The sequence below is a fragment of the Erigeron canadensis genome, chromosome 6 (genome assembly GCF_010389155.1).
Source record: "Erigeron canadensis isolate Cc75 chromosome 6, C_canadensis_v1, whole genome shotgun sequence".
NCBI lineage: Eukaryota > Viridiplantae > Streptophyta > Magnoliopsida > Asterales > Asteraceae > Erigeron > Erigeron canadensis.
Window position 1 is genome coordinate 28,712,390 of NC_057766.1, and position 14,266 is coordinate 28,726,655.

Sequence of the window (14,266 nt, forward strand, 5' to 3'; positions counted from 1 at the left end):
TCGAGAACAAACATGTTATGTAACAGCAATTAATTAAGTACTTTATAATCATAGAGATTTGAAGGGGAACATCCACTTTGTTTTGGAACGAAAAGGTTCATATTTATTCTAACTTAGAAGGCGAAATGCAACTACAGCAGCAGTCGTCGCCGGGTGCTAACAACACGATACGCTTACGACCAAATCTTCCTAGACGATATCTACTCACGGGTATCTTCAATCCTTTAACTTATAGTACTGCCATATATATTTTACACCACGTCATATTAATTCCGACTATCAATTTTCGAATAATTAATATGTTGCTAGCTAGCGAAAATTTACACTAATGCTTTGCATTAAAACATTTCCTTGTTTTATTTTTATCCAATCGAAAGTATATATGGATCCAGCTAAAAAAAAAAAGAAGTGTGAGTAAGTGGCCTTGTGGGGGGTTATGGGGGCGCCCCTGACGGCCCAAAAACTTTGGAAAGGGAAGGTGGTCATGAGCGGTGGCTAGAACTTCCAATTTTCATGTTATAAGAACCGCGGTTTAACTAAGTTGTTAATTAGAGAAAAGGTTTTGTTTGTAGTAAATTGAATGGCGGATACTTTTATTACTGATTTAAAAAATGAAAAAAACTTAGTATACTCGATGTTTATATAACATTACAATTAGAATGTTGTTTAAATACTAGTTAATCACTCTGGGCTCAATCCGGGTATTTTTAGTTAGGTTTGTTTAAATCTAAAAAATTTTCACATCATTAAAGATAAAAAAAGGATAAAAATTTGAGGTAGCTAAAGAAGTAAACATATTTTTTTGGGGGAATGAAAGTAATAAAAATAAAAATATAAAAAATTATGATGTCACATTCTTTTAAAAGTTGTGTTAGCAAAGAAGCAATTCTTGCCATTTTATTGTTAATTTTTTAAAAATAGTTTGTAAAAACAATGTTGCTTTATTAATATAAGATATCTCTCATATTAATAAAACAACATTGTTTTTAAAAGTTATTTTTAAAAAAAGAATGAAATGGCAAGCCTTCATCCTTTGTTAGCACAATTTTTAGAAATATATGACATCATAATTTTTATATTTTTATTTTCGAATTCTTATTGTTTAGTTTACTCTAAACTCAATGTTTACTTTATTTTGCTATCTCAAATTCTCATCCCTTTTCTATCCTCAAATAAATAATTTTTAAAATATAAATACAATGATAAGTGAATATCATCAACATTAACATTAAACTTTTTTTTTTTTTCAAAATTCAAAGTTTTCAAGTTTTTTTTTTTAAAATATTGATCCGAAATTTTTTACGATAAAATTAATGAAAAATGTATAGGTTAGAGCCGATTTAACTTCAAAAACCCGGGTTCTAGGTTTGATTAACTAGTTATATTTAGAACAATATGCTACCTAGAGGCTAGAGCATCCACAACGTACGGATTTAGTCTTACAAAAACTTGTTCCTATTACGCCTCACATTTCCACTAACCAAAGTTAGTGGAAAAGTCGTACTTTCAAGGGAAAGAGATATATTTCAAAAGTTTTATCTAACGATTTTAATTAATATGCATAAATTAATTTTATTTTTTTTAATTATAAATTTAGAAAACGGGATTTGATATAATTAAAATGTATAAGTTATTTATGTATGAAAGATTTTTTTAACATGATTTGGAAATAATAATTAAGTATTTGGTTAATAAGTTATTAATGACTACTTATAAAGTAAAAAACTCTTTCATTAACTCTATCTATAGGAGATGCTCAAGTAATTATGATTTTTTTTTTCCATAATATTTTAATTAAAAAATACTCTAAAATCTTTTACCATAAATCTTTCAAAATCTTTTACATGCTTATATAAACGCAATTTTTCCAATCCTTCTCGCAGAAAAGTTAGAAAAATTAATTGAAAGCTTTTGCCCCAAAAGCTTTTCACAATCCAATGTCATTTTATAAGCTTTTTGAAATATACATAAGCTTTTGGTAAATAAAGTAAAATTTTGATTTGGGCTGAGGTATTTTGGGGTCCACGAAGAATTTTCATGATAAATGTGAATTTAAAATACAAAATTTAATTATACGGGGTTGCCAATTACCTTAAAAGTGAATAAATACTTATAAACAGTATTAGAAATATAGAGTTTTTTTTTTATAGAATTGTGGGGTTCCATCTTTGGCCACCACATAGCTCCTACATGACTTATATGTTTATCTTAAAGTTGTGGTCCCCATTGAAGATGATCGTAGAGCATTTCTAGTAGGGGAACGACTTTTAAAAGACGTATTGTTTACCAAATAAATTAAAAAAATTACTGGAGTAAGAGTATTCAACTATTCATAGTGACTAAAGAAACTGACCAGTGCCGCTTTCTGTGGATTTTAAGCCACAATACCTCAACGGTGTATGAAGGGTATAAGTTGTAAGCGCACCTTACCTCTACCTAAGTAGAGATGATACTTTCATTTTCTACCTAAATAGTAGAAAAGACCCTCCAACCTTTGAATGGGATGATGATCGAACTCATGACCTTTGTCTCCAAAGGCCAGGGTAGCCATGGTGTTTACCACTGATGTTTTATTAATTTTATTTTCAATACAACTTATTTATCAAATCTTATGAAAATCAATAAAAAGCCAAATATGGCGATAGTAATAATTATACTAACTATTTGGATCGGTACTATTGTAAAGGACCCCTAGCAAAGTACCTTAAATCGGGTGTCCCTCTTTATGAAGCATCGATAAAATGTGATTGGGATGCTGCTGAAAAAATTCTTAAGGCAAAACCAGACTTAGTAAGGTTTAGCATCACTGGAATGGGAGAAACTGCACTTCACGTCGCATCATCCGCAAAAGCATCCAAACTGGCGGTAGTGTTTGTAAAAAATCTGGTGGATATGATGAAAGAGGAAGACTTGGTACTTGAAAATGAAAATTTCAGCACTGCCCTTTATTTGGCAGCTGCTGCAGGAAACCTTGAAATGGTTAACATTATGGTAGAAAAGAACAGGAACTTGGTGACAATCCCTGGTGCCGGAGGACAAATGTTGCCGCTATATGTGGCTGCCTTGTTTGGTTATTATAAAGTAGTCGAGTATCTTTTTGGAAAGTCCAAAGACTTGTGTGATGCTGATGGTTGGAATGATATGAATCGTGGTTGGCTTCTTGAGAAATGCGTGGAGAATGACATGTTGGGTAAGCATTTGAATATTTAATTATTGCATCTATACCATTTAGTTTTTCGGTGTTTAGCATACTTTAATTTTTGTGTGTGTCTATTTGATTACGTTTTAGTTAGTTAATTGTGCCACTCCTTGTCATTCACTTGATATCAAGAAGAGAGTCTAGAGTCTGAATCGTTTGCAAAATAGGCCTATTTGCCTTTCATTTTATAAAAAAAAAATTGATCAAAAAAATTACAAAACCAGTGTACTCGACATTAGCACTGTCACATTCGTCCCAATCACCACAAACCGGCACTAGCAATGCCAGGATTAAAGAGCTCAATCAATCACAACGTGACATATAGCTATCGCAATGCAACTAGTATTAAATGAACCCGACAATGATATTGGCGGGTTTAGTTTGTCCATCAATCACATGATTCCAAGTAAGATTAGTCCAAAGTGGTAGTGCCGGATTGGAATGGATTTGGATGAACCTAACACTAGTGCTGCTGGCTGTACGGGTTTTGAAAAAAGGTTTTCCTCAAAACTTGTTCTGTATAATGATAAGCAAAGATATGTCTCATTGGGCAAAGACAATTGTTGGTCAACGAATTGCAATTTTGGTCCTTGTGATATCACACTCGTTGCAATTTCGGTCCAACATTTGCAAACTGACGATTCTGGTGCCACAAGTGGAACTTTTTTGCAAAGCTGGTCCATTTTTAACTTTCTGTCCACTTGGCTCAGTTTTCCGTTCCATGTGCGTGTCACGTGAGAGTAGATTCGTCCATTTAATTCGAATGGACCATTTTTGCAAAAAAACGTTAACAAAAAACCCTTTTGTTCCAACCACTCCTTTATATACCCCTTTTCCTGCCAAAATTTCAATATTTTTCTTTTTCACTCTCCAAAGCCATCTCTGACATATACATATACTAAAAATCGTAAATCATAATCAACTAACGGTGGTGAAATCATATTCTTTATACAAATGGTGGTGACTGCGTGGTTTCTTCGATGCAATGTTGCCAGACACGATTTCATTGATGAAGTTTATGATGAGGACGTGTAGTCTCTCAAGATGGCATATTGACCTATCATTTCCACCGGCTACCTCATATTAATATCTTTAAAGACGAAGCATGTACCGTACCCTTATACGTATACTAACTCGGATTAGAAAAATTTTTTATTATTAATTTTTTGGAATGGGTTAATTAGTAAAAGTATGATAAAAACTGGAAAAAAAAATTTTTAAAAAAAATATAAGAAAAAATAAAAAATGAACCTTCTCTCTTTTCTTGAATCTTCGTATATCATATATATCATGATTCAAGGTCCAGATCTTGTGTTATTTGTTTTACTTAAATATTTATTTTACAATAACTTAAAACAAAAGATTATCTACATAGGGAAATGTTATATTAGGAACCCTAATAATTAGGGTCCTTTAGGAACTTTTTTAAATTAAAATTATTTACTACATGATTGATTACACATGTTCGTATTATTATATAATTTCTTACAAGTGTTCATATAACTATTTATATACATTTGATCATCACCAATCTCATTAAAACATTTTCTTACAAAATACTTGTATATGTATGATCGACCTCCATACATTTGATCAAAACATTATTCAAGCAAATGTGATCATAAAGTTCATGTCTCTAAAAAGTATATAATAGATGATAATCCATGTTTTTACATAATTATAAAATAAAAAATTACACCTATATAACTCAAAAACAATTGGAAAAAAAAATAAAATTAACAATCATCAAAATAATCAAAGATTAAGCTTGATTTAAGAAGTTTCTAAAAGTTTTTGTAAATTTTTCTTTTTAGGTTTTTAAAATAACTTTTCAGTACCTACATATTGTGAATGAGTTACAATTATAATAAAATCCCTGTGAACTTTAGTTTTCTTGAGCCAAAATAATTGAGTAGTTATTTATTTATTTGAAACGAGTTAATATAACGACTCAAATGTAAAAGAAGGATTATTATGTTCTAATTTTTGTTTTCTTTCACTTTATTTTTGGTTTTTTTTGGTTGCTTTCGTTGTAAAACTTCCCATAACAAAGCGATTGTCAAACATTTATTAGATATCGCACTAGAGATCGTGAAAATGTATCCCAATCTTGGTAGTGGTAATGTACTCGCAATTCTAGCTCGAAAACCTGAAGCGTTTCATGAATCACAATCTACTCTCAAAGGGGGATTTTTCAAACTGGGTAAATATATGCTTTGGAGAACCATCAACTCGGGTAAGTATCTCTACCCATTTATATATCAGTAATGACTCAAGGATAAAGTAATTAAAGCAAACAGCTTAAGGCCCCTAAAATTTGATGGCCTAATATTTATATTGTCATACATGATTAGATCTTATACAATATTAAGGAAACTATATATATAAGTAAATTATATTTTTTGTTTATAAAGTTAATTAGGATTCTTGTTCATTAAGTTATTTGTTTCTTTGTTTAATAATTGTATTGGGCTATATAAAGTCCTTCATTGTATTAATAATATTAAGAACAATTCATATCACAATATGGTATTAAGAGCCAAATCCGCTCCAACGAGCAAATTGTTCTTCAAAAATCCAATATAATAATGATTAAAAAAGAACATAAAATCCTTATTCTTTCTTTTCGTTTTTCTTGGGTGAAAAAAAAAACCACCATCCGTTCGTAATTCGTAAAACCCAAATTTCTCATTATACAACGTGTTGTTTTCCAATTGTTCATGCAATTCGTATCAAAGTTTCTGAAAATCACAAACTAAACTCCATTACTCCAACCATTGGTTGCTCTCTGTTGTTTCCTCAGCCCCCATTCATCATCATCTTTTTTTTTTTTTATATATTTTTTTTTTCCGTATATAGTTTCGTTTCAATCAACAATTACAAGTCGCTTTTTAGTTCGACCAAGAACCAGACAAAACAACAACATCATCATCTTTTTAACTCTTTAAAAAAAGCAAGAGTTTTCAAAATAATTTTAAAGCCCAACAGTAATGGACGGTTTCTTCTATGCCCATACCGTAATGGCTGATTGGCCAGTTATCTTCAGTTTACTGCCTTCCAATAATGTGCTATAGCCTCACTTTGCTGCAGCCTCTTCATCCCACACCGTAATGGCCGGTGTCTTCTATGCCCATACCGTAATGGCCGGTTTCAATTCGTTCAATTTTTTTTTTCTTTTTGCTCCAACAAGCAACTCTATCCACTGCCCATACCGTAATGGCCGATTTTAAAAAAAAAATTTCTCTATGCCCATACCGTAGTGGCCGGTTTCAATTTTTTTTTCTCTCTCAGCCCATACCGTAGTGGCCGGTTTATTTGACTTGTTGCCTTCAAACAATGTGCAACAGCCTCTCTCTCTGCCCCGTAGTGGCCGGTTTCGGTTCATGCAAAAAAATTTTCTTTTTGCTCCAACAAGCTAACCTATATATTTTTTTCATCAAATTTTTATTACCTCAATCGGGTTCTTCGCTACCTCAAAACAAAACCGGTAGCCAAAGATCAATGTTTCAAGTTCAAGACCAAGATGTGGTCAATCATCTTGCGGGGGCGTATTAAGGAAGTTGTATACAATTTCAAGTCCGAGATTTCGAGTTCAAGTCTAAGATGGGCTTCCCTGACGGCCCCCGCCATCTTGCGGGGGCGTATTAAGGAAACTATGTATATAAGGAAATTATATTTCTTGTCACTACAAAAAAAATTTCATTTATTCACACTTCCTCTAAAGAAGTGTGAAGAAATTTCTTAATTTATTCACGCTTAAAAATGTTTAAAAAATACACACACATAAAAGTGTGAAAATTTTTGAAACATTATAATTTTTTCACACTTATATATGTGGAAAGAAAAAATTCGCACCTAAAAGTATGAACAAATGTCAAATATATTCACACTTAAAAGTGTGAAAGTCAAATTGTAACACCTAATTTCTCGACACCTTCATTGTGTGAAAAAAATTGGTGTTATAAATTATTCCTTACACTTCAAAGTGTGAACAATTTATATAGTTTTACACACTTGGAAGAGTGAATTTTTTTTCTCACATATATAAGTGTGAAAAATTTATGATTTTTTAAATTTTTTCACACTTTTAAATATGAATACTTTTTAAACATTTTTAAGTGTGAACAAATTAAGAAATTTATTCACACTTGTTTAAAGTAAGTCTGAATAAATGACATTTTTGTTGTAGTGTGTTCATAAAGTTAATCAGGATTGTTGTTTATTAAGTTATTTGTTTCCTTGTTTGATAATTGTATTTGGCTATATAAAGCCCTTCATTGTATTAATAATATTAAGAACAATTCAAATCACAATATACAAAAGAGAATTATATGAACTGATTTATTTTTGGATGTAAAGTGAGTGATCGTCCCACACTAGTTTTAAAATTATGATTAACAATTTTATATCTATTAAAACAAGAAAAACCATCTTTAATATAAAACGAGATACGTTACTCGGGTGTTGCCCGAGGAGATATTATATTTATTGTGTTTCGTACTATGTAAAATTTATTACATGCTTTTGGAAACATTATATAGCTCAAAACCTGAGTTGATATTGATTTTTTAATTAGTAAGCAATTATAAGTTAGAAAAAATCGACAGTATAATTTTATAACAGACTAATATATTATATAAATTCTAAAAGATAATAGGTATGAAAGTAGAATATTTAAAATTAAAAAAAAAACAAATTAATAATGCAAACATAATTAAAGCTAATTTCTTAAATCATTGAAAATAGAAAGTGAAAAAAAAATCCATAATAATAAAACATCAACCGAAATAACATTGAAACTAATAAGTATTACAAACAAATTTTTCGGAGATGGTTATATATTCTAAATATACACCCTACTGTTATGTGTATATATACAATGTAATAGTTCACTTGTAATAAGATGAGATAATCTTAAAAATGTTACAAACTTAAAAATTAATAATATGCAATTAAAATAAGTGATCTCTTGTAAACAAATTGGAAGCAATTTAAAAGATCAAAACATAATTTGTCTATGTCCAAAATTAAGAATATAAGATGAGTCAAAAAGAAAATGAAGTGGCCCATTAAGAAAATGAAAACGGGCCTAACGAAATAAAATGACCCGTTACTATACTTTGCTAGCATATCCGTACCTTTGTTTTTAATATATATATTAATAACAAACTAATTATGTTTGTTAGGTACCCAAAACCTGGAAGTGAGACTTGGAAGAAACACGTGACGTCTCTATTAAAAAAAAACCTCAACAATACTTGCTGAATAACAGTATAACACCAAGGGCCTGTTTGGACTGAATTGATAAAGTGACTGAAAGGATAAATATTGTTTGTATGTATTAAGTCAATATAGTTATTTTTTCAAAACGTGTATTTTGGAAAGAACACGCAAGTCCTTGATATTTTGTACCTAACTTCCCCACCCTGTAAGGAGTCATTATCGGGTGAAATTCCTGAGCATGATAACCCATGGTTATTGAGAACGAATGAGATTCAAACCCTCGACCTTGTATTCAATTGGTCTCCCCAGGGCCGCACGCATAAGCGGAGACAGGTACCACTATTATGTCAAAAAATAAACATTTTTGTTGACTTAATGGATTAAGTATTACTCTGTATTGATTAAGTCACGACTTTTTTATTAATACGTCAAACAAACATAACGTAAGCCCTAGTGTTATTCTCCGGTAAGTATAAGTATATAGAATAAATTTTGAGAAATAAAAATGACAATACTAGCTTTAAGTGTTATCATTAGTAACTTATTACATACATAATAAATAGTACTTTATAAATAAAAACTGTCCTCTAAAAACTTCTCATAACAAGATAGACATTTTGATTCACTCGAATAGTTTATATACTAATTGGGTATTTAACCCGCGCGATGCGCGACTATTTTAAAATTTATATATTTAGTTTAATGTAATTTTGTAGAAACTTCGTCCAACTCTATGTAAATAAGGGTAAAAACATTAACAACTCATGTTAGACGTGGTAATTTAAACCCATTAACTTATGAGCATGTGCAGTTGTGCACCACACGGTTTATTAACACAAGTAAAAAGATCAACAAAGATCAAGTTTTTTTAATCCTAAAACACCTAAAAACAGAGTTGATGAACTACCCACAACATTACAATTTGATAGTAAAGTAAAAAATATCATTAATTTAAATAGTAAAGTAAAAAATCTTCATTAAACAATGAAATTAAGCAAACATCAATAGCTATATTGATTTAAACTAACTGAAACTTTATTTTTTCCCGAAGACACAACTTCGCACACTCATATAAGGTCAGATGTATTCATTTGCTCAAATCTATTTTGACTACCTCAACCATTTCAATATTGATGTGATACACATATGAAAAAAAAACAATTTTTATTCCATAAAATCTTAAAATCACATTAAAAAAGGCTCTGAATCCATGTTCTAATGGCTTCTCAAATTTTCTTTCTTTGTTCAAGGCTCCTAAGGCTCGTACCCTTAGCTTGGGCGTTTTCTTTCGTGATTTAATACCCTCTCAAAATTCCTTGCCACGCAACTTGCTAAGTATCTCATAGAAATCGAGGTGCAGCTCTTCCTCACAAGAAAGCCATATTCTAATGCTTATCGAATTTAATCAAGCTAGTCACGATGAAAACGTATTATGATCTTATGGGTGAAACGTTGTCTATCCCGTGTTTTCCCCACTGCAGCTGCAATCTTAGCTCTTGTCTCACAATTACACCCAAAAATAACACCACCACTAAGCAACAAATGCCACCATGTAGAAAAAAAGTAAGTTCTTAATTAACAATACTATCAAACAAACAATGTGTTACATAGATCCATATGATAATGATTAATGGAAGAAAAACAAAACCTCAAGATAACTAATAAGGAAACTGAACCAAAAATCATGAATATGCGCACATGCTATGCTAATGAAAAACAAACAAAACCTCAACATAACTAAGTAAAAAAACTGAAAGGTTTTTGTACTTCCAATCAAGAAAGATTACAAACAAACATGAATCACATCTCAAAGGTTGGTATTTAGCTAAAATGCACATAAGTTACAATTAAACTTTAGGGGAAATCAACAAAACTTTTTTGCCTTCAATTTATTGTTTTGATTGAAATTCATAAATTAAAAAAAAAAAACAATTTCGTTTCAACTCGACCTGACTTGTTTTTTTTTATGTTTTTCTTTTAATCTTCTGAATGGTGTTCTTTAACTCAAACCCATTATCCAGCTCGACCCTACCAACCTATTTTGCAACCTCAACCTAAAAGGATTAGGATTATATTTAGCCGTCTACAGTTTTATAAACAAATGACTTGATGCTAAGAAAAGCATACGGATAGTTAACAACTGAATTGGTGAGTAAGAGATGAATTTGCCACGCCAACTACATACCTCAGCTGGTGCCATCCAACGATCTTCGCCATCATCATCTCTGTAACAGTTTCTTCCCTTGCAACACCAACATTTTCAACCTTCACTTCTGATTTGCAGTAAGCAATAAGCAATTAGTTATATGCATCAATATTTCAGATATTTTTTCATTATCAAAGAGAAAAGATAAGCAAAAAAAAAAAAAAAAACTAAAATACTCATCAATAGATCAACCCATCCATTCAATATATAAAGAATCATAACTTCATCCTCATTCCACGCTACCAAGAGTTATGACTACTCAGTATCTCAATTTTCTTTCATAATGCCAACCAAAACACCCATGAAATAATCGAACTGAATATATTAAGGACTCAAAGCAGAAAAAAGGAAATAAATACCACATTAAACGTCTATGTATCATCATAAAAACAAATACATCCAAAAGTCCAGCGGGAAAAAAACCTAAAAAAACAACTAATGCAAAAATCCTACTAATCTCAATCGAATAAGTGTTGTTATTATACACTCAAATAAAAATTATGATTGAATAATTGTTGCCATGAAGATGAGAACACTGAGAATTGAATTGAAAGAAATTTAATAGGGAGATAAAGAGAAATAAGAGTTAATTAAAGATTGAGATACCTTATTATGTATTTGTGTGTGGCGATAGGAAAAAAAGAAAGAAAGGAGATAAGGATTTGTTTAACAAAGAAAAAGGAAATAATCACGGGGTAAAATATGATCGTGGTTAGGAACTGGATTAGGTCCTTGTGTTTTAAAGTTGTTTTTGTATTTAATAATTCAAATTAATTAAGAAAATGCCACCTAAGATTAATCTTATGTGGCAACATTATGAGCTAGTTTTTAAATTAAAAGAGGCCTGAAATCGTCCGGTTAACTACTGTTTTAATAATGATATAGATTAACAAAACTCAAAAAAAAGGAAAGAAAAAAAAAGAAGGTTTTTTGGGTCTTTGAAAATGAAAAGGAGTAAAAGACAAAATTTCCCCTCACATGATTTGCACATGTGGGGGCTAGCGTAGGCAGGGAGACCACATGGATGGTCAAAGTTAACAAAATGGATGAAAAGTGTATTTTTGAAAGGTCAGAAGGACAAAATTTCCATTTAATCCATTAATTTATTTTAGCTGTCCATGACTTAAATATCTAGTGGCATATTTTAGCTGTCCATGACAAAATTTCCATAGGGCATTTTCTCATATTTTAAGAGTTTTCACTTGATTGGTGTATTGGCATTATAATATTGCCTAGTGAGGATATAATTAGGTGATATCCTGGTGGCACAATGATACTCAATCCAGTAATTCTTCAATGATCCAAATTTGCCGTTCAAATTTTTTTTATATAATAGCTTATGAACCGAACTGCTGAAATCCCTGCACTGAGTTACTTATAATATTTCGTATCAATTGTATTTTTGTTGTTGCTTTCAGTTTTTGCATTAGGTGGTTCAAAGGTGAAAGATTTTGCGGATGAAAGCATGGCATTGCAACTGTTAAGAATCATTTGGGAAGACATAGTAAAAAAACCCAAGTTTGAAATTGATAGAATACTCAGAGGGCCACTAGACTCGAATAAGCAAGACAAGTCAGCTCCCGGAAGGGCCGTTTTAGTTATGCAACTACAAGAACTCATTTCTCAGCATCTTGATGAAATGAATATGGTATCCCAAAACATAATAAGCGCTCAGCAAGATTTGACTGAGCCAAATCTAGCTTTAAATTTTATTAAACTCATTTCTAAAAGACTTGTGAGGCTGCATGTTGAAACCAAGACCTTAATCAGAGTCTCAAGATCCAATCAACCAAGACAACAAGCCAATTTCTGGCAAGGCAGATCAAGGTCTCGAACTACAAAAGCTCATTTCGGAAAATATATTGAACACTCATGATGAAATCCAGAAGATAAATGAGACAGTAATTGGAAATCAAGAAGCTCTAAAAGTACGAAGACTGCAAAAAGTCATTTTGGACCATATTGGAAACATAAAAACAGAAAGCCAGAAAATAATGAGAAGACCTGTAAAGAACACATACTCTTCGCGGATAGTTTTTATTGCTGCAGAAATGGGGAATACTGGATTTTTAATTGAGCTCATCCATCAATATCCTGATCTCATTTGGAAGGTAAATGATAATAATCAAACCATATTTCACATCGCAGTCAAACATCGTAATGCAGGTATATACAACCTATTGCATGAGATAGGTGCAATGAAAGATATGATAGTTCCTCTCCGAGATCCAAAGGGAAACAATATTTTGCACTTAGCTGGGCAGAGAGCGAAAGAAAATCGACTCAAGGATGTGTCAGGAGTTGCTTTACAGATGCAACGAGAGTTATTATGGTTCAAGGTACTTCCATATATATAGTTCTCTCCAAGATCTCACACTCTCTTTTCTTACACGATGAGCATAACCATATAGTAATCTATAACTGTTCTAGTTTTTTTGTGCTGTAGGAAGTAAGGAATATGGTACCTCCTCTTTTTAGAGAACTGAGGAACAAAGATGGTCTAACACCTCATGAGTTGTTCACTAACGAACACAAAGATCTAGTTTCAAAAGGCGAGGAATGGATGAAAGGAACGGCTAGTCAATGTATGGTGGTTGCAGCACTTATTGCAACCATAGTATTTGCTGCAGCTTTTACAGTTCCTGGTGGATATAACCAGGACAATGGTATCCCTGTCTTCCGTTCAAAAGCAACCTTCATTGTTTTTGTTGTGGCGGATGCCATTTCTCTATTCTCTTCTTGCGCTTCAATTATCATTTTCTTAGCTATCCTCACATCTCGTTATGCTGAACGTGATTTCTTGGAATCATTACCCAAAAAGCTCATGTACGGTCTCTTAACTCTTTTCCTATCTATAACAACCATGACAGTAGCTTTTAGTGTCAGTTTTTTTGTGCTATATCATAAGGGTTTATTTTGGATACCAATCCTTATTGGCGTATTTGCCGTGTTGCCGGTCATCCTATACATGTTGTTTCAAAAATCTTTGTTTTTTGATGTATTTCTATCAACATTTCATACCTGGTACCTCTTTAACCCCGAGAAACGTGTTCTATACTATGAAAACCCCAAGGTGTAACCATCTTCATTTCCAATTGTAATGGATTTCGTTTCAAGTTTATTTTTACTTTCATATCAAAGGGCAATGATTTTGGAATCAGAGGTCTCACAAACAATGTCAGCATTTGCCTTATTCTCTCAGTTTATCCTTGTCTGTTTAGACTGCCAAATCCTTCTCTTCCATTTAGAAACCCTCAACAGCAGCAGTCATTCCACTTGTTCACATGTAGTGTCAGTCTGACAGTTATCTAAATTCTTAAATTGTATGATGTAGTTGTTTAAATTTTCTATTTGAACACACAATGTAATAAATTTGTTTTGTAAAACTTGTGATATTCATCCTACTGCTATATATTATTAGTTGAATTAGTGGCTTGTGATTGTGATTTGTTTTAATATTGTTAATAACTACTGTGGCATATTAGGTTTGGTTGCTATGAAATCAGATATTGTGATAAATCTTCAATTTATTTGTAACTGTTACTCGTATTTGTTTTGAGTTAAAATTACAGGGGATCAAAATTGATAGATTTATTTCTCCAGAAAAACAACACACTTTTTTTTTCTTAAATGGCCCC

General features: G+C 31.6%; 1 protein-coding gene across 1 annotated transcript; it reads left to right on the forward strand.

Moving 5' to 3' along the window:
* Positions 1 to 14,032, forward strand: LOC122604632. The gene is made up of 6 exons (XM_043777507.1): positions 1 to 210; positions 2,687 to 3,190; positions 5,274 to 5,435; positions 12,047 to 12,276; positions 12,401 to 12,967; positions 13,075 to 14,032. Exons 1-6 carry the CDS (start codon positions 126 to 128, stop codon positions 13,705 to 13,707), a joined length of 2,181 nt encoding a protein of 726 aa, XP_043633442.1. The 5' UTR covers positions 1 to 125; the 3' UTR covers positions 13,708 to 14,032.
* The last annotated feature ends 234 nt before the right edge of the window (positions 14,033 to 14,266 follow it).